Source organism: Arachis hypogaea, chromosome 5 (genome assembly GCF_003086295.3).
Source record: "Arachis hypogaea cultivar Tifrunner chromosome 5, arahy.Tifrunner.gnm2.J5K5, whole genome shotgun sequence".
Taxonomy (NCBI): domain Eukaryota; kingdom Viridiplantae; phylum Streptophyta; class Magnoliopsida; order Fabales; family Fabaceae; genus Arachis; species Arachis hypogaea.
In genome coordinates this window covers 12,856,150-12,876,664 of record NC_092040.1, presented here as the reverse complement: position 1 = coordinate 12,876,664, position 20,515 = coordinate 12,856,150, and the positions used below count along the sequence as shown (strand labels likewise).

At 34.8% G+C, this 20,515-nt stretch overlaps 2 protein-coding genes across 3 annotated transcripts; one reads left to right on the top strand and one right to left on the bottom strand.

The window, feature by feature from the left end:
• Positions 1-174: 174 nt before the first annotated feature.
• On the top strand, positions 175-1,407 carry LOC140184826 (uncharacterized). Its single transcript, XM_072238007.1, has 2 exons — positions 175-1,045; positions 1,373-1,407. The coding sequence occupies exons 1-2, from the start codon at positions 175-177 to the stop codon at positions 1,405-1,407; spliced, it is 906 nt and encodes a 301-aa protein (XP_072094108.1).
• Positions 1,408-7,218: 5,811 nt separating this feature from the next.
• Positions 7,219-20,294, bottom strand: LOC112800836 (DNA-directed RNA polymerase IV subunit 1). Of its 2 annotated transcripts, none has more exons than XM_025843242.3 (16): positions 20,051-20,294; positions 18,824-18,952; positions 18,289-18,409; positions 18,075-18,199; positions 16,598-16,651; positions 16,276-16,488; positions 15,468-15,623; positions 15,255-15,350; positions 12,899-15,171; positions 12,152-12,327; positions 11,480-11,739; positions 11,213-11,386; positions 10,968-11,105; positions 10,198-10,445; positions 9,327-9,438; positions 7,219-8,052 (listed from the first exon to the last, which is right to left on the bottom strand). In XM_025843242.3, the coding sequence occupies exons 2-16, from the start codon at positions 18,908-18,910 to the stop codon at positions 7,888-7,890; spliced, it is 4,398 nt and encodes a 1,465-aa protein (XP_025699027.1). In that variant the 5' UTR covers positions 18,911-18,952; positions 20,051-20,294; the 3' UTR covers positions 7,219-7,887. The 2 variants fall into 2 exon arrangements, with proteins under 2 accessions (XP_025699027.1, XP_025699028.1); XM_025843243.3 differs by having other exon boundaries at positions 12,152-12,324.
• Between the last annotated feature and the right edge of the window lie 221 nt (positions 20,295-20,515).

Genomic DNA, 20,515 nt, shown 5'->3' with positions numbered 1-20,515 from the left:
TTCCACCGGTTTTTTGCAGCGCGGTTTTTCATGTGGACCGGACCGGCTAGGGGACCGGTTTCCGGTTAACCCGGTTGAACCGGCCGGTCCGGTCCGGTTCTCAGAACATTGGTTCAGATCACCACATTTCGACTCAATGGGTCAAATTACCTTAGGTGGTCTCAATCAGTTCAGATGTATATCCGTGGAAGAGGGAAGATTGGATATCTCACTAGTGAGCGAAGCCAGCCTAACATCACTGACCCACAATATCATGTGTGGGATACCGAAAATTCCATGGTGATGACATGGCTGGTGAACTCAATGGAGGAGGATATCAGCAGTAACTACATGTACTATACCACAGCCAAAGAATTGTGGGATAGTGTCAAGAAGATGTACTCTGATCTTGGGAATAAATCCCAAATTTATGAACTTACTCTAAAAGCTAGAGAAATTCAACAAGGGAGTGACAATGTCACCAAATATTTTCACACATTGAAGCGGGTGTGGCAGGATCTTGACCACTTCAATAACTACAAGTGGAATTCAGCCGCTGATGCCAAACACCACCAACAAACAGTGGAAGAAGGGAGGATATTCCAGTTTCTTGCAGGCCTCAACGTGGAGCTAGATGAAGTTCGTGGCAGAATTATTGGAAGAGCAATCCTACCCTCAATTGGAGAAGTATTTGCTGAAGTTAGAAGAGAGGAAACTCGTAGAGCTGTGATGATGGAAAAATGCAAGACTAAACAGACCTCTTTGGAGTCTAATGCACTTTTAGTGGCACCTGCTGCACTTAAAAGTTCATCAAATCAGAAGCACCCCTCTAATATTTGGTGTAACCACTGCAATAAACCTCGTCATACCCGAGAAACCTGCTGGAAGATTCATGGAAAACCAGCACATCTTAAAGGCAGCAAACCTGGTCCCAGAATACGCTCTACCCCAACTGCTCGTGAGGCTGAAAAATCATCATTGAGTAAGGAACAGGTTGAGCAGCTCATAAGGCTGTTAAATTCCAGTTCTGTGTCTAGTACTCCTAGTGGTTTTTTGGCTCAAACAGGTAATTTTAGTATTCCTATGTCCCTTAACTGCACCTCAAACTTGAATGCACCATGGATTGTCGATTCAGGTGCATCTGACCATATGACCAGCCTCTCCCCTTTATTTAAAACTTATTCTCCTTGCTTTGAAAATGAAAAAAATTAGAGTTGCTGATGGTAGTTTTTCATCTATTGCTAGAAAAGGTACAATTAAACTGTCCAAAAACATTGACCTAAGAAATGTCCTACATGTACCAAAGCTTTCTTGTAATCTTCTCTCTATTAGTAAAATCTGCAAGAATTCCAATTGTGCTGTGACATTCTTTGACACTCATGGTATTTTTCAGGACCGGACTTCGGGGAAGATGATTGGCAGTGCTAAGATGATGGATGGGTTTTATCACTTTGAGGATATTTCGGAGGATAAAATAGTTCAAGGATTTAGTGGTATAAGTTCTATGCCTATAAAGGACCAAATAATTCTCTGGCACAATAGACTAGGACACCCTAGTTTTTCATATCTCAAACATTTGTTTCCAAGTTTGTTTAAAAATATTGATTCTTCCTTACTTAAATATGAAAGTTGTATTCGTTCAAAAAGCCATAGAGCTCCTTATTACTCTCAACCTTATCATGCATCTAAACCTTTCCACCTGATTCATAGTGATGTATGGGGTCCATCAAAAATAATAACTCAATTTGGAAAAAAATGGTTTGTAACTTTTATCGATGACCACACACGACTATGTTGGATCTATCTCATGCATGAAAAATCTGAGGTTTCTAAAATTTTTCAGTATTTTTCAACAATGGTAGAAACACAATTTGACACAAAAATTTCAATATTAAGAAGTGATAATGGCACTGAATACTTTAATAAAAATCTTGGTGAATTTTTTCAAAAGAAAGGTATTCAACATCAATCTACATGCCCCAATACACCCCAACAAAATGGCATTGCTGAAAGGAAGAATAAACACCTTCTTGAAGTAGCACATGCCATTATGTTTGAGGGTAATGTTCCAAAGTATTTATGGGGAGATGCTGTTCTAACAGCAGCCTATCTCATAAATCGAATGCCCACACGTGTGTTAAATTACTGCACACCGTTGGATACTTTCAAAAAGAATTTTTCAGCATGTAGGTTGCATTCTGACTTACCTTTAAAAGTATTTGGTTGCACTGTGTTTTTACATACACCTTCATATCGAAGTAAACTTGATCCAAGGGCAGAAAAATGCATTTTTATTGTCTATTCTCCAAGTCAAAAGGGTTATAAATGTTTCAATCCACACACCAAGAAATTTCATGTAAGTATGAATGTTACTTTTTCGGAACATGAAACCTTTTTTCAAAAGAATTTTCTTCAGGGGGAGAGTCTAAGGGAAGAAAATTTTTTGCATGAACCTTTACCCACTCCTATCTTACATATTGAGGATACAACTTTCACTAATCAAGTAAATTCTGAAACAATTGCAAAACAAGATGTGGAAACCAATTCTAAAATTGTGCCAGAATTAGTTGGAATCCAAACAGGAAAAGAAATACCACAAGAAAAGGAGCTTCGGTGTTATGTTCGGAAATATCCCAAGAAGACTAGAGAACAGCCCATCATCTCTGTATCAACCCAATCTGAAAACCCGGAAGACGGCCCAACTGTAGTACTTCAGGAACTTCCAGGTAAATCTGAAATTGTCACTTCTAATAATAATTTGCCAATAGCCCTTAGGAAAGAAACCAGAACCTGCACCAAAAAAAGTACTCAAAAACAGCACCAACCATCCTATTTCCAATTATGTCTCTTACCAAAATCTCTCTCAAAAACATCGAGCTTTTACTTCTAAAATTACAAATCTGTTTGAGCCTAGGAATATAGAGGAAGCACTAGATGATCCCAACTGGAAATTAGCAGTGATGGAAGAGTGGCATGCACTCAAGAAAAATGAAACTTGGGAGATTGTAGATCTGCCACAGAATACAAAATTGGTTGGCTGCAGGTGAGTTTTTACCATCAAGTGCAATGCTGATGGAAGCATAGAGAGGTATAAGGCAAGGTTAGTAGCTAGGGGATATACACAAACCTATGGAGTAGACTATCGAGAGACTTTTGCTCCAGTTGCCAAACTCAGTTCTGTGCGGATTCTCTTATCTCTTGCTGCGAATTACAATTGGCCTTTACATCAATTGGATATAAAGAATGCTTTCCTGAATGGGGAACTAGAGGAAGAGGTGTTCATGAAACTTCCACCTAGATTTGAAGCTGAACTAGGGAGGAATAAAGTGTGAAAACTAAAGAAATCTCTCTATGGATTGAAACAATCCCCAAAAGCTTGGTTTGAACGACTTGGAATGGTGGTGAAGGGACTTGGTTATACTCAAAGCCAAGCTAACCATACACTTTTCTATAAGCATTCAGCAGCTAATAAAACTGCCATCTTAATTGTATATGTGGATGACATTATTCTGACAGGTGATGATTTTTGGGAGCTAAAAGACTTGAAGGAGAAGCTTGCCAAAGCATTTGAAATCAAAGAACTTGGCTCATTAAAATACTTCCTTGGAATTGAATTTGCAAGGTCTAAGGAAGGCATTTTTATGAACCAACGAAAGTACATCCTAGATCTTTTAAAAGAGACGAGATTACTTGGTTGTAAAGCTGCTGAAAAACCTATAGATCCCAACTTAAAATTGAAGCCAGCTGAACCATAAAATGTAATGGACAAAGGGAGATATCAGCGGTTGGTAGGGAGGCTAATCTATTTATCCCATACACGCCCGGATATACCTTTGCTGTGAGCATGGTAAGCCAGTTTATGCATTCACCTGGTCAAGAACACATGGATGCTGTCTTTAGAATCCTAAGGTACTTGAAAGGGTCGCCTGGGAAAGGATTACTCTATAAAAAGCATGGACATCTTCAAGTAGAAGCTTATACAGATGCAAATTGGGCTGGGAATGTCATGGATAGAATGTCAACATCTGGGTATTGTACTTTTGTTGGCGAAAACCTGGTTAGTTGGAGGAGTAAAAAACAGAGTGTTGTGGCACGAAGTAGTGCAGAAGCTGAGTTTAGAGCAGTGGCTCATGGAATATGTGAAGCATTATGGGTAGAGAAAATCCTACAAGAACTAAAAGTTTCCATTTCTCCACCAATGAGGTTGTATTGTGACAACAAATCTGCAATTTCCATTTCTCATAATCCAGTGTTGCATGATAGAACTAAACATGTTGAAGTTGACAAGCATTTTATCAGAGAAAAGATTGAGAGAGGACAAATTTGCATCTCCTATGTTCCAACTACGGAACAATTAGCAGATGTTCTAACTAAAGGATTACCCAAGAAGACTTTTGATAGCATAATAAGCAAGCTGTCAATGAATGATATCTTCAAGCCAGCTTGAGGGGGAGTGTTGACTAGATCAAATCAAAATCAGATTCCTAATTCCTTTCTTGAATCTTTTATGTAAATAGAATTAATTATAAATCTTTTCCTTTTTAGGTTTAGCTTAATTTTAGGGATTTTATGATTAGAAATCTTTCCTTTATTTTAGGCTAGTATTTTTCCCTTCTTTCCTATTTTCTAGTTATTTCTATTTCTGTAATTCCTTTATAAAGAGGCTAATTCCCTATACATTTTATAACACAATACATTCAAACACTTCAATTTCCTCTTTTATAACTTTTTAAAAACCTCATCTTTAATCAATTTTAAATTTTTGTTGTCTTAACTAAAAGTTAACTTTATTTATTTTCAAGAAAAAATAAATTATTTTTTACAAAAATACCCTTTAACAAAAATTTTATTTTTTTGTCATTAAATTTTGCTTAGCAAAATACTCTTTAATAAATTATTTTTTTTATTAATTAAATTATATTTTTACCAAAATATTTTTTTAAAAAATTAATAATTATTTTTGTAAGATATCCTCCAATAATTTTTTAATTATTAAATTATAATTTTACCAAAATTTTTGTTAACAATTATTTTTATATTTTACTATTAATTTTTCGATATTCATATATATTATTTTAACATTAAATAAAAAATCCTACTATTATTAATATGTATAACAATTAATATATATTTATATTGAAAAATAAGTTTACTAAGATTTTTTATTTAACGTTAAAATAATATATATTGATATCAAAAAATTAATAGTAAAATATAAAAAAATAGTTAACAAAAATTTTGGTAAAATTATAATTTAATAATTAAAAAATTATTGAAGGATATCTTAGAAAAAAAATTAATTATTAATTTTTTTTAAAAAGTATTTTGATAAAAATATAATTTAATTAATAAAAAATAATTTATTAAAGAGTATTTTGGTAAGTAAAATTTAATGATAAAAAATAAAATTTTTGCTAAAGGATATTTTTATAAAAAATAATTTATTTTTTCTTGAAAAATGGATAAAGTTAACATTAATTAACACAAAAAATTTAAAAATAGAGGAGAGGTGAGTGTCATTTTAGTATCTCACCGGAGAAGGAAATGGTATTTTCTCAAAATTTTAATATATGAAAGCATTATTAGTCTTTGCGAGCAGTACTTCAACTTTCTATCTCTCTCTAAACTTTATCGAAAGATAGATTGGCGCATGGTTCCGACTTACGAGCCTGTTGCTAATTAGCTTGTTGGAGGTTCTAATTAACAATTAACACATCGCTAGATATCATCATTATTATAGTAGCTTGCATCTTAGTTGGACCTACTACATATGTGTAGCCAGCTCCTCCATGGGCAAGATGGTCCCCTTGCTAATTGCTAGAGAGAACAGTTTCTCCAGTCTACGAGCTTCAGTAGCTAATTACCCTTAGCTTGCATTTGCATACACATAGGAAAATTTTTAGGTGATCCAAAAACATGGGTGTTCCAGTAATTTTAGCTATTGATATCAATTATGGATGTATTTCATAATAACGATCAAATCGATAAAAGCACTAAAACACCAATGTTTTTTTGTCAGTGTGATAACCTTCCTATAATATAATATCATAATTACATAATTAAAGACAGCTAGCATAAGCACATGCATGTATCGTGCATACACACGTACACTAATTTTTTTTAACTACGTTAGTGACTACATACCTGATCATACATGAATGTCCAAGAAAGTCCAAGAATCGAAGTTGAGTGGTGGAATGCATGGATTCATGTTATTATTAAGAAAGAACGCAGTTACAGGGCAACTCTCCTTTGGCGGATCATATGCATGCTTTCATGCATGCATGTGTTGGAACGTACGTCATGTATCTGCCAAAGGTGAGGAGCCCCGCAATTGGTTTTCTTAGACCTTTATTTATCTCTCTCAAACCATATGTCTCTGACTATGGCTACCTATTTGTTGATTCTTGGCATATATATAGATAAAGTTGGCTCATTAAGTATTAGCATATGCTACAGCATATCCTGGTTCCTACTGCTTTCTCTGCATCTATCCTTGATCGAGACATGGAATATATATTGAAACAACACATAAAAAGGCTTCCAAATCTATCGTGTGTATTCTAATTCTAATATAAAAGGCCTGAGATATATGCTTTCTTTCTTTCTCTAACCTTTTTACTTTTCAGCACTTGTGAACACAATTCTGGCCTAGAGTATATCCTTGTCATATTCTTAGTTTTTGATGATCATCAGTGGTATGATATTTTTTTTTTCCAGTAATTCATGCTATGTCATATTCTTAGTTCTAACCATTTTTTTGTTTATATCTACAAAATAACTGAATATCTCATTCATTAACAAGTTCCCAAACTACTCTTTCATTTATACCCGATTATATAAACGAAAGATGATCCACATGTGTAGCAATGCTGCTGATTTATTTATCACTGCTGACAATATTTCTCAGATTCCAAGTATAGCTCGTCTCCCTGGTTTTATTTATCACTAAAGTCACAAACTAGTATATGAACATATATTAACATATGATGAGAAAAAATGAAGAATTTGAACAAATATAGCTTTTAACTTGCGTAATCTTTCATTAGTGTATTACATGATAAAACAAAAATTGCATTTAGAAACCATTCTCATTTAAAAAGATTAAAAAGTATAACGCAGCTTAATTGGAAGTGCAAGGTATGATAGATTAGCACTATGCAGCTAATTTATTACTAAATACTATATGCAGCTAATTTGTTTAAAGAAAGCATAAATTATTTTTGCAATAGAGGGAGATAATAGAGAGAGGAGGCACTCATTGAATTTGAAGGAAGCAGCCCAAAGAAGAATGTATCTAACTGCCAAAGTATATTAAGAATAAAAGTGGTCCGGGGCAAACCTTTTCAAGCTTCTCGTTGCTGCTTCCACTAGATCTTTCCTTGCCTTCCTGACGTTATAGGAGGCAAATAAAGTATTAGTAGAAGAAGCAAAAAGAAGCTAACGGTAAGGATCCCTCCATCTTTACCATAAAAAGGACTAGTTTGTTAGGTTATGATATTACAAAAACATATGGCCATTGGCTTTCAAACTTGGCTGCTGCACAAATATTACCCCTTTGATCTTGGTTTGCTGCGTAGCGCCTCTAACAAACGAGCTACATTTCAGTTAGCTACTAACTTCCTGATAGTATACAACAAAAATGAACGCTCCAAACTATTCGTCAGCTTTTTGCTGGAGCAAGGCCAATGACATAACTCTAAACTCACAAAAAACAACTGTGATTCTCTACCACTGATTTGGGACCTCCTCCTTCAAAATCAAAGGTAGAAAAACAACGTCGTATTTTGTACTTGTAGAGTTGTTGCACTATTATCACCCACCATGATCATCATCTCATTTTTAGTTTGTGGCTGTCACCTGATCAAGTGGCCAGTCACTTATTATTCTTGAACAAGCAGAGATAGCTTATTCATCTTTCTTCCATTTTTTCTTCTGGGTCTTTGCCTTATCTGGGGCAACAATCTCAAGAGCACCAAGAATGCATTTCCGGTATGAAAAATCCTCCACAGTCCCATCAGTTCGTTCTATGAAAAAGCAGCGTGTAGTCTTATGTTCAGGGTGCCATCCAACCTGTGAATGGCAACAGAAAAGGCATCAGCATCTTATGAGGAGAAAAAAGAGAAATTTGTAATATATTGTTTCACTAGAAAATATTTTAACTTTGGCAACAAAAGCAAAGTTAGCTCCAACATCTCTTAGTAAACAAGTGCGAAGTGTTGCACTACAACCATGAAATTTAGGTCGCTCAAACTTTCCCTTCATTCTAAAAACCTAAAATATTTGACAAATTGCGTTACTTTTCATTTTGCTTTGTTATAGTAAAATTTCAGAAAGGAAGGGGAAAAAATCTGAAATATTGGATAATCTTTCTGGTTGGAATTATAAGTTCAGGTGTGGAAGGTGCAAACAACAGAGAGGAGACTTTTAATTATATTTTCTCTATATAGATACGATACAAAATACAAATCACTGATCCCTATTTAAACCGGCATTAGTATTACACTCCTAATTTGGGTAAATAAGGAATCAAATAAGGAAATATAATGTTTTCTATAATAAGAATTTTATGAGATATTTTAGATATTCCAAGGGTTTGATATAAAGGATCAGGTAGTAAAGTTCATATATAATGGTATGTGCATACCAAAAATCAGTCACTATGTATTTATGTATAAATACATGTATATGTTGCTTAAATCATTTTCAATGTATATTTTGTACTTTAACACGTATTTTATAGGGTGGCTGATTTGGTGGCTGATTTTTTTAGCATAGTTGGATACTTTTACTTAAATAAAAATGAAATATCTCATCCTATATTGGGTAGATCCTGCAAATCGCTACAAATTTAGTAAAAAGAAGAAAGGGACCCTTTGGGAGGCCAGGTATAAGTGGATTAACCATTGCATGCTTGTTTACATGACCCTATTAAAGTCATCAAGGACCATAACCATAAAGTCAGTCAATCAAAACCAAAAATGACACTTTTCAAAGAAAAACATTTAACCCAAGCAGAGATAGTTTCCTTGACTTCTTCAGAGAACATATAGAATATTCCCCCTACTGTGAAATTGAAATGCCTTAATATAAGAGAATAATATCCACACACTAATAATAAAATATTTACCCTGTCAATCAATTAAACTTTACTAAAGCGTTAAATCATGAGAGGAGTTAATTAAAAGTGAATTCTGTTTTCTTTTTGGTACACTTAAATAGACCTGATTTGCAAGAGATTTTCCTGAATTTTTATGGCTAATATTTATAGTTTATACACATTAGCATAAAGAAAAAAAATGAATTTTGATCACAAAATCAGACCATCTTCACACAAGCTCGCATACCTTGATGTGCTGTGGTCCAGAGCCATACTTTTCATCTCTATGCGGATGAAAATGCAGAACCTTCAGCATGGTAAATAGGTCCTTCTCATTTAGTTGTTCATCAATTGAATACCTACACCAAAAACAGCCAACAGTTACTATTATTCTGCAAAACAGAGATCCCGAATCATGTTATGGGAAACTAAAGAAACAATGGTAGCAACAGCATCCAAAAGATATGCCTCGATTTTAGTAGCAATATTGAAAAATGCAACTGCTTTAAAAACTCTAGATGCGCAATGACTTTGTTACAGAATTTTAAGTTCTAACATTTGAAATTTAGTGAAACAGTAGGAACTTACTACGTAATTTATCCTTTATTTGAAAAGTCTAGTTTCCTTGAACACTAAGAAATAAATTCAAAACTAAACTCACTAAAAATCCAACGGTAGAAATTATTGTCTTCCCTTTCTCTAAATATTTCAAGAGTTGATAAGGATCTAAAATGGAATAGCCTTGAGAAGGACTGAGACCCAAGGCACAAAATCTCTTCCAAAGGATTTAATTGTGCAAATAATTTCATGACCATTGAGTTTTTAGTTCTTCCCCAACCAGCAAACTATCTCAAAAACACAAGCCAGAAGAAAACATAAATTAATGGTTATTATCTCAAAAAAAAAGCCCTATGGTTGAAGTACTGAACTGCAAGAAACACTACAGATCTACAGCTGGCGTAATAATAATACAACCCTCCAGTTTTTCTCTTCAACATAAGTATATAATGCACGATATATACACAAGTGTGAATGCCATTATATAGAATATCTGGCAGTTGATGCCATCAAAATACACATTATAATAGAGCATACAAAAGCTATATGTAGGCTCTTACTTGTTCAGTATGTTCCTTGATGCAGAAGTCAGTTTGTAAATATCGTTCACAGTCACAAAATTTCTAATAAGGCTTTTCAACTGTTTGTGCACTTTCAAGCCAAACCCACCATTTTTGGGCCGAACATTAGAACTCCATTTCTCAGCTGAATATTTGTAAGCAGTAGGGAGACTGCTCTTTTCAATCTGCTGGTCAAAGTTGGCCTTTAGCAGTTTATAAACATCTCCAGATTTAGCAAGCTCTTGTCCCTGATAAAAAGCAAGAATTATACCATTTTACATTACAAAGCTTTTGCATGTACAACTTACGAGGTTCAAGACAATTCCGTGACATAACCCTTGAGTTTTTACTTTACTTTCCTAGCCCAACCCCAGATAAAAATATCCTTGGCTCTGATGCACTCTTCATTAGTGCCAGAGAAATTATGATTGCAGTTATGAAAATGGTAGAAAAATGGAATAAAGTGAAGAAACCATAATATGCAAAAGGATGTGGCTACTCTTTTGCAAGGACTTCTGTAAAAAGTATAAGAGTATTAAAACGAAACCACTACCAGTACAAAGTTTTCCATAACTTAAATGCGTCGACACATTATTTTTGAAAGAAAAAAACAATACTTCTTTGGGAGTAAAAAGTTCTTGTACATTGAAATACTGAACAACTGCCTTGCAAATTGTGTTCTTTGAAAATAGAATTGTATTTGTAAACGGGAAAAAAAAAATAAAATTTAACAGCAAAATATTTAAACATAAGTAAACAGATAACATTACCTTCGGAGAATATATAATCTCAAATTGTCCGCTTGTCCCTAAGGGTGGACAGTTTCCCCATGCCAATGCGTCGAGGATGCCTTGCAGATCATCTTTGACTCCAGCCTTGGCAGATTTTATAAAGCAACTACCAGGGTTCTGTTTAATAAGATTCAAGAATTTCAACAAGATTTCTATAGGCCACCATAAACTGACCTTTGCTAAAAATAAAGTATGTGATTGGAATCATAAATGTGAAAACTGACAGAAAAGCATGCTTGTACAAAGGGAGATGAAACAGATGCATGTTGTCTCTGTCGTGCCATGCCCTTTCCATTTAACCCTACAAACTCTCCACTAACTGACAAGCTATCAGCAACAAGACGCAAATGCTTGTGAAGGACTGTCTTGCCAGTATCTGTTGTTGCAGATGCCAAATTCTACATTTGAAACCAGATGATAGAAAATTAATACACATTACCATGAATTTTGATGGAACCTTCAAAAAAGAAGAGAATTAAAAGTATAAACACCTGGAGAAAATATTTCCACCCTGCATCAATTCCATAGGCTGAGCAGAAATGATTTATGTTATCTGGGAGACTTCTTGTCCAATCAATCATATGCATTATCGGTAGACAATGATTTATAAGAACACCCCAGAATCTTCCACTGCTATTATCACTTGACATAGTAATCCTCAAGTAAAGTTCCCCGGAACAGCCACTTCTGAAATTTGCTGATTTCGGAAGACTATTCCACAGAATATCAACCTTCGTGATCTCCGGAAATCCTAAAGAGCATTTCAGGGATTCAAGAATATGTCTAAATTTGATAATATTTTACATGACAAGCAATACATACACATACATAAGAAGGATATCATCAAATCAGAGGGAAAAATATTTTGAACAAAATATTATATTGAATTCTTTTTATGAGAAAAAAGAAAAAGAAAAACCCCCCACCCCAAATTGAACATGCAAGTTTATACGAGTTTAAGGCAAACTTCAGTGGCCATGTGTATGCAGCAGAAATGTGCTTTGCAAGAATGTCCCAACCATATATCTGTTTATCAAAGAATTTTCCAAATGATGTTTACACAACAACAACAAGAAAACGGAAAAAAAGAGGGCAATTTCTAAATGCATTACTTGCAAATCACCAGATTAAACTAAATTTATGTAAATTAGATAACTGCCAACCTTTTACAGTAGTTCCAAGAAGGGAAGGTAGCATAAAGTCCCGAACATCATCAAGTGGTATGGAATTGTTTAAGTATTCAACAAGGGTGACAGTGATGCAATCATCACCCTCCATTCCCTTATCTGTAGAAGTAATTTTTCCTTCCTGAGACATGTATGCAGCTGAACACTTCCTGCTACATTCTTTGAGTCAACATGAATGGCAAAGCTCCAAGGAATAATAACAACGCAGGAAGAAATAGAAAGATAATATACATTGCTTAAAGTAAATCTTTTATGGAAGGAGAAATTTTTTTAGACAAAGGTTAAAAACATATATACTTGCCCTATGCTCAACTGTAATTTTTAAACTATCTCCTAATGTTAGTCTTCAACCACTTCTAAAGTTTCCAATATCTTCTTTTCCTTTTTGTTATTTAGAAACTTCTCCATCTTATATTGAACTTAAACTCAAGAAGAACCTCCATTGCACTAGAGACTAAGTTTAATGTGGTTTCCTTTGGAGTTCTATTACCATTTGCTCATCCCCTCCTAGGTACTTCCATAACATCTATCAGAAATCTTGAATTTTGTTTACAGGTTGTAGCAAATTATTATATTATTAGGGCTTGGATGAAAAGTAGCTGGGGAAATAAGCATAATCGTTGAGAGCAGACAGAACAATGCAAAGCATCAATATAGACATCACAGTAAATATTTTTTTATCTAACAACTACCATTTGAAGAGCCAGAAGAGAAGAAACTTACTTGAGTGATATTTCCATGCTGGCAAAACATACTTTGGATTCTTTCCTTAGAATCCCACATCTCTTCTTAAGAGAGTTAATGATAGAACACAATTTCAGGTTTCTTCTGCGAACAATTTCCTTGTCTAGATGAAAATGGCAAACCCAAGGGCTGTACTTTTCTTGGTTTCTAGACTGTGAAGTGAAAATTATCATGACAGTAGAAACAATATCTGAGAACATTATTCTTTCCAAATAATTCTTAACATCAAATGCTGCATACTCAAACCCATATCTCCGGTCACGAAATTTCGCAGACAAAAATAAAGAGACAGTCTGGTCACCACTTTTTTTCTTGGAACCACACTCCAGAACACTCTTTAAATTCAACAGAGGTGATGTTTCAAGAAGACTTATTGGTTGACCCAAAGCACTGTATGCAGCTTCAGAAATCGCACAAGCAGCAAGTGCTCCAACTGGTTCACCACCTATAGTAGTCTCTTGGGAGCAGCTACCCATAGGCGAATCCTCATCAGTATCATAATAAAACTGTACAATCTGATTACCATACAAATTCCTAACCGTTCCATCATATGCACCACAGATATCCCGCATGAAGAACATTAGTCTACGAGATAATGTTCCAGGAAGGTCTGCATTGTCACTGAAAGAGCTATCACGATTTGTGACCGAATGAACAAAACATTCAAGTGGATTCAACCCAGACAGGAACGATCCTTCAACCACAGCATATGGGATATAAGACTGAACAGATTTAGGAGTACTAGAAAACTTTTGAACAGAATCAATCCCCTTTTCACTATTCCAAGCAGCACATGAGAGTTGATGGGGAATTCTGAATGATAAACGTACCAAAGAATGTTGTAGGCCAAGGCACATGGAATGTTGCACTAGTTTCAGCAAATTACCCTTGCTTCCAGCCTTGATCATAGCAAGGAATGAATTGTCCTTCTCTCCATATCTGTCAGCTAGACCTTGAATATTACGAAAAACTTGTCTGAAAGCATCAACTGACTCTTGACTGAGAGCAGCTGATATTTGCCTTTCATAGTTCATACGAACCACATCAATCATAGTCTTTTCATTTCCTTTAACATTACCTGCCAGAAAATCACAACAGGAATCTACTAACAACTGTTTGAAGTTACACGAATGTTCTGCTTCTTGCAAGCCAAAGGAGATTTCCTCCATCATATTTTTCCGTGCATAGGAGTCAGAAGCAAGGTACAGGTCAGCAAGTGAAACTGTGAAACCTGTCATAGATAACCACTCACAAAGAACTTTCTGTGCAGCATACAAAAAGTCTAGAGTGTCCCCTTGACATTGTTCAACAAGACTCTGGAAGAGATTACAGTCAGAATCACGTAACCAACCAGAAGCCTCTGAAGAAGATATAAGCTCGCCATTTCTGACAGAAACACCATTTGAAGGAAAAGAATAGTCAAGATTAGAAGGCAACAGCATGCTGAATAATTGCTTGCCAGTCCAAAATGAGGTATTACTTGAAGGAGCTTTAACAATAGCAGGTGGCGTTAAATTATGAGCGCAAAACATCTGAAGCTGCTGCATTTGGTAAACATTCAAAAGGACCCCATCTTCCATCAGCAAATGGGCAGCCGTCAAGCTATCCTGAGAGAGTGAAAGCAGATTTTTACCACTCTGCCCATTTATCAATTGCTTCTCCAAAGAAACTAGCTCACTTAGCTCAACTCTTGCAGCAACTGAATCTGGAATATACCCATGAAGACAATCACCGTCAAAATCCCCACGGAGTGGGGAACAACAAAGTGGGTTGATAGACACCGCGGAAGATATTGGTAGGACTTTAACCGAGAGAGCAATCATTGAGTGTTGATGTATGGAAGGTGGCCTATTTATCAATACTTTATCACCATCACCAAGTGGCCGATAAAACAAGTCTCCTATTTGAAGGTCTTCTTTTTTGTACAGGACAATAGGACTACCTTTTCTGCGGACCTTTATGTTTCCCTTCTCTATCATGCGTAATTCGCCACAATAAAGCAATTTTTCCAAATTATGCTTGTTCACATACTCAGAAACCTGCAAACTTTCAGCGATTTGACAAGGTATACCAATTTCACCAGGCTCAAGGTCTGGATCACCAACTACTACCGTACGGAATGAACTATCATTACGTTTTCCAAGAACCACATCTTTCATCCATCTCAAACCAGATGAATTGCACGCATTTTCAGCATTTTTCTTTTGCTGGATATCAGCAAAACTGTTTGCTGGTGTTTTATCAGGATGTAGCTGCATTTTAAAGTACAATCATAAGAAAGACAAAAAATCACAATCTGACAAAATGCCACAAAAGTAAAGGTTGAAAATTTTGCCTTAGAGATCCTCAGGCAATCCAAAACACGAGAAATTAACTCAGTAGCGGTACCCCGGAAATCAACCAATTTCTTACAAGCTCTGGTCCTGTTGTCCTGAAAACATTTAACCAGGCAAAGTGCCATATTAAAGACTAGAGCTCAAGTGATTATATCTGAAAGTTCATAAATATATTAAAGAACACAATAAAGGAGAAAAAGAAATATACTTACAAAACTCAATCGATTTGCATTAGAAAATGCATGCATGACTTCTGTCACGCGATGACAGTTTGGCGTCACCGGGAAGCAATTAAGACCAAGTAACTCCGTTTGTGGAACAAATTTTTGAACAAAGTCTTGATCAACATCGCTCAGCAAACAAAGAACCTGAGATCAAAAGGGGAATACCAAATAACGATAATAATACAGCATCAGCAGAAAAGTATGACCTCATACTGAAAATGATGCAAGAAAATAAACTTGAAAGCTATATCAAATTCAGAGGTCTTGGAAAATTCCATCCCTCCAGAAACACACTAAAGAGCATTACTTGATACAGAAGAAAACATAATTAATATGAAAAAGTTATTAAAATGTGAGCACATCAAAGAACATCTCATGTTGCTGAACATCGCATCAATAATAAAAATCAAGTAAATAAAATCTGAATCCCAATATTAGAGCTGATGCATTTACCTTTTTGCAATCAAGCCCAATTTGAGATCACATATATAATTGCATGTATCATGTTCAATTGTCGCATTAATGTCCTTTGGATCTATCGTATTTGTATATGCCAAATAATGTGCTAAAATTTATAAGACACAAGTTTAAGCTTCGAAGAAGCATTTTCAATAGAGACAATAATAAACAGTTTATCTTTCAAAAATCGAAAATAGCCCCCATTCTTTAACATGATATAATATACAATTTCGGATCATACAGACGAAGATTACATATGAATATGGTTAACATTATGAGTATCCAAAGGAAAACGATACAAAATTAAATAACATACGTGAAAGTTGGGGAATGCTACCTGATAAGGGGATAAAGCCCTTCTGTTTGGTTTTATGCAACTTTCTTCTTGCTGAGGATCTGAGGGGATGAAATCCCAAAAATGTTCAGGTACTCTTCGTCCCAAATGTTTCTTTGAGTTTAAAGACCTCTCATTTATTTCAACAATAATCGCAGTTCTTCGGAAGAGATCATTGGACGAAACTCTGAATTTCATTTTTGGATAACTATTTCCCTGTTTGATGCATAAAAATTTATGAATAATACAAAACAAAAAGAAGAATAATGAAAGAAAACCAAAACCAAAATTGATTCTTGGAGAGGATGAAGCCACACTAACTTACAGAACAATATTTACAACCATTAGACCGTTTGGTTCCAAAGAGTAATTGAGCACCCTGTAAGAAGACACTTGAACTATCAATAGAGGCAGATAATAATGGAAAAAACAAATACAAATTCAATCCCATTCAAGCCAACCCCAACAACAACAAAGAAACATATATATATATATTGGAATAATTTCCTGGAACTTCTAGAAGCAAAGACCAATGAGAGTCTTGGAGGATGTCTAATTTTACTTAAGCATCCCGTGTAACTTAGAAGTGGGAAATGGTTTTGAAGGACTTCAAAAATCAAATAAGTTTCCATATTTTACAGGCATCCCATAATACATTATCTACTCTATGAATGCTTAATCAACTAATTATTAGATTAATTTTTAACCCATATTTGGATCTTCTTTGTTAATGAAATAGAAAGAAACAAGTATGGGTGGGACCAAAAAGGAAGGAAATAATAGTACAAGGGAATTTTTTTTATTAAAAAATAAAAAAACACTACCTTCCCTTGCTTGGAACATTAATAATCGCATAGTTTCTTTTTTTTGGATCAAAACATAATCCTATTTTCAAGAACAAAGAAAACATCAAAAAAGCAAAAGCTTCCAAATCCCTCAGCATAAATCATCCACTTCTCTCCAAATGTCAGTCATTCAACACAAGGCTTACATTCCAGCCAAATACAATTTGTTTTCTGAATCCCATATAAGTTTTACTCTTTTCCATTCCATCCCAATTTTGGGAGTAAAAGTTTAACAGACATAGGTTCTTGCAGCAGAATGGAAGGTAAATAGATTACCTTGAGTTATTTATCCTTCATATCTACTTTATAATTACTTCTTTTTCCCTTGTTCCTTTACCATTCAACTCAATAACTATCATCCAAACACATTGTTAAAAGGAGATTTTCCAAATTGAATTATTGATTGGAAGTATTTATGGCTTATTACAAATTAAATACTCAATTAATTAATAATGCTCCAAGAAGAGGCCAACAAGTGACCTTTTATTATACATTTGATTCCTGATCCCTCTATACATCCAACAAAGAAAATCGATAAAAAAAGGGGTGCATTGTGTTAACATAAAGATTGTACAAAGATAAAGATAAATAGAACACACAAAAGTCATGGGAAAATAGTTGTTCTGCAAGAGAGAGCAGAATCAAGTAAACCAAAGTATCAAATATGATCCCTTGTAAATGATTAAAACAAATAAATGAACTAAATAAATTAAATTAGTTTAAAAAAAAAACCCGCAGACATGCACACACATGAACAGAAATCAATTTTCTTGCCCTTCATAGCACATGGAAGGTCGAATTAATAGGACACCAGATGTTAGATCCCCAAATTGAATATGGCCCTTTGACAATATGAAGCTCTTTACAACAAGAGTGCACTAAAACTAATTGGCAATCATAGTAAAAAAAAGTAAAATTAACTATAGTAATATTTGGCATAAGTAAAGCATAGCTGACCTTGCTCCGTAATTCTTCTCGAATAGATTTACAAGCAGGGCAGATTTTGTTCAAAAGTTGTGCAATCTCCGATAGGAAATAAGGATGGGGTATGGTAATGTTAAATTTAATTACCCCATAATGGCCTGAAATTAAGTATTAATCCTTCACTGTCTTTTCTAGTATATTTACAAATGATAATCCATAAATAAATTGTCCTGAAATACATCCTCACCTTCACAGAAATTTCTATCTTTAGAACCACAAGTGGTGCACTCATGAGTTGGGTTTGGAAGTCCCAAATCAGAACAGTTAACCTGCCCGGCTGCTTGTATTTCCAAAGTAGAGGCATTCTCCTGTAAAGGTGAAATTGATTAATATCCAATACATGGTTAATAAATTACAAGGTGAGAGAAGACATTCGAGATTGATAATCCAGTCTATAGATTAGGGATGTCTCATTTATAAGGCAAATAGAACAGATGCACCCAAACAAGGACGTTCTTATTTCCAACCATCCCTTGATCCTGTGTTTATGCATGGTAAGTGCATGCCATTATATATACTTTTACAATTATTACTATGTTGTTATAGATTTGGACCAATGCCATGGATATTCAATAAAGGAATAAACGTGGTGCTTAGGTTGAAATTTCCTCGGCATGTGTCTTTTAGTATTTGCTTGGAAATAATATGAGCCACCAGTAACACTGACTTAATACACCAAACAATTGAAAGCTAATGCAAATAAGATCAAGAATATACTTAACTATATCTTCCTCAGTTAAAAGGCCAAACTTTATTCCTGTTATGCGACCAGATGGCACCACTTGGTCATTGAAGAGATTATCATCCATGGAACTTGGTAACCTTGTGCAAAGCAGAAAATCTCAAGCAGCCTGTTCATTAGCAAGTATTAATAGATTGTAAAGAAATGAGATCAATAATAAATGAGTAAAAAATGCAGATCGATACATAGAGTAGTTATTATTTCACTGAAAGTGTACTAGTGTAGGTACCAATACCATGAAGAGCCCAGATTAGGCATTAGAAGATATACCATATAAACCTAAAGGGAAAAATAAATAAGCAAATATTTAAACCAGAAAAAAAAAAAAAAAACTTTCCTCAACATTCTAATTCCATGTCAACAATGTTCCATAAAGAATATCAAACCAGCAAATTTCTTTTAATTAGCTGAAGCCAATAAACTAGTATTTTTTTTTGTGCGGTTTGACTTAGCCTTGTGTCCTATGGCTGATTTTGATGCTTAACCACAATGCACCCAAACAAGTTCATAGCATTTTTCATCAATTATTAAAAAAAAAAAACCAGCTCAATACACGTTCATATGCACCGCATACGTGAGAATAAAATATTCATAAAAAATGGGGAATTGAAATATTGATAGAATTGCTTTTTATAAATAGATTGTCATATTAGAAAGCATCCATGAAGGACACACCAAATTCCATTGAAGAGTTAAGACAGAAATTTTGAATGGTGTCTTGCCATATCCATAATCAATTAAGAGGAAATACTTTCTGCCAAAATAAAAACCAAAAAATAAAAAACTCCACCTAACATACAGTATCAAGAGTAATATATACTATAACCAATGCCAGAACATGTCATTCACATTGCAAAACGAGTCTGTTATAGCATAATTACAGAGTGACTCCACAATCCCGATTAACAAAGATTGCAGAGAGGGAAAGAAGAATGATTAGCATCAGAACCGAATGAAAGCATTAATAATGAGCAACGAGAGAAGTCACATTACGACAAACACAACGAAGACAGTATTCAAAAGCATGATCATGTAACATGCAGAACATGATCACGCGCACATTGCAAAACGGAAAACAGTTCTAACGGCCGCAACAGCTCGGAAAAAAAAAACGATTCAATGAGTTTCAATAAACAGGAAAAGCATTCAGATAATCAAAGTCCAAAGCCGATAAAGAGAAAACGAGCGAGAAAAAGGTTTTACTTACGGTAGAAAAACGTGAATGAATGCGAATATAGGGAAGGCGAGAGTGTGAGAGTGAGAACTGAGAAGTGCGTTGAAACCGTTGGGTGCGAGAATCGCGCGGAAGAAAAAGGGATTAGAGGACGAAACGCGTTTCGGCGTGTTAGTGAAGAAGAGAAGCGCCGGTAGCTTAAAGGGGAGTAAGTAAGTAAAAGTGAGTTCTCTACTTCTTCTCTGGGAAGCTAAAAAGGTCACTTCTTTTCAGCAATGTCTCTCTTTTTGGGCCTTGTATCTTTTAACCCTTACTTTTTCCTTTAAATTACGATTCTCTCCTTCTCTCACCAATCACCACAACTTACTTACCTCCTCTGCTGTGATTCTGTTTTTGTTTTGTTTTTCCATCCCCCTTGTTCAAACAGAATAATCAATAATCATGATATATATTCTCTTATATGATTTTTTTTTTAAGAAAGAATCTTCTTAACGATTA

Excerpts from the sequence above, each read along its gene's own strand:
- LOC140184826 (XM_072238007.1), top strand. The coding sequence starts at position 175 with ATGTATATCCGTGGAAGAGGGAAGATTGGATATCTCACTAGTGAGCGA. Across the intron at positions 1,046-1,372 it reads TGGTTTTTTGGCTCAAACAG|GACCGGACTTCGGGGAAGAT; the intron begins GTAATTTTAGTA and ends GGTATTTTTCAG.
- LOC112800836 (XM_025843242.3), bottom strand. The coding sequence starts at position 18,910 with ATGGATGATAATCTCTTCAATGACCAAGTGGTGCCATCTGGTCGCATA. Across the intron at positions 15,351-15,467 it reads ATGCAAATCGATTGAGTTTT|GACAACAGGACCAGAGCTTG; the intron begins GTAAGTATATTT and ends AAATGTTTTCAG. Across the intron at positions 15,172-15,254 it reads ATTGCCTGAGGATCTCTAAG|CTACATCCTGATAAAACACC; the intron begins GCAAAATTTTCA and ends TTTAAAATGCAG.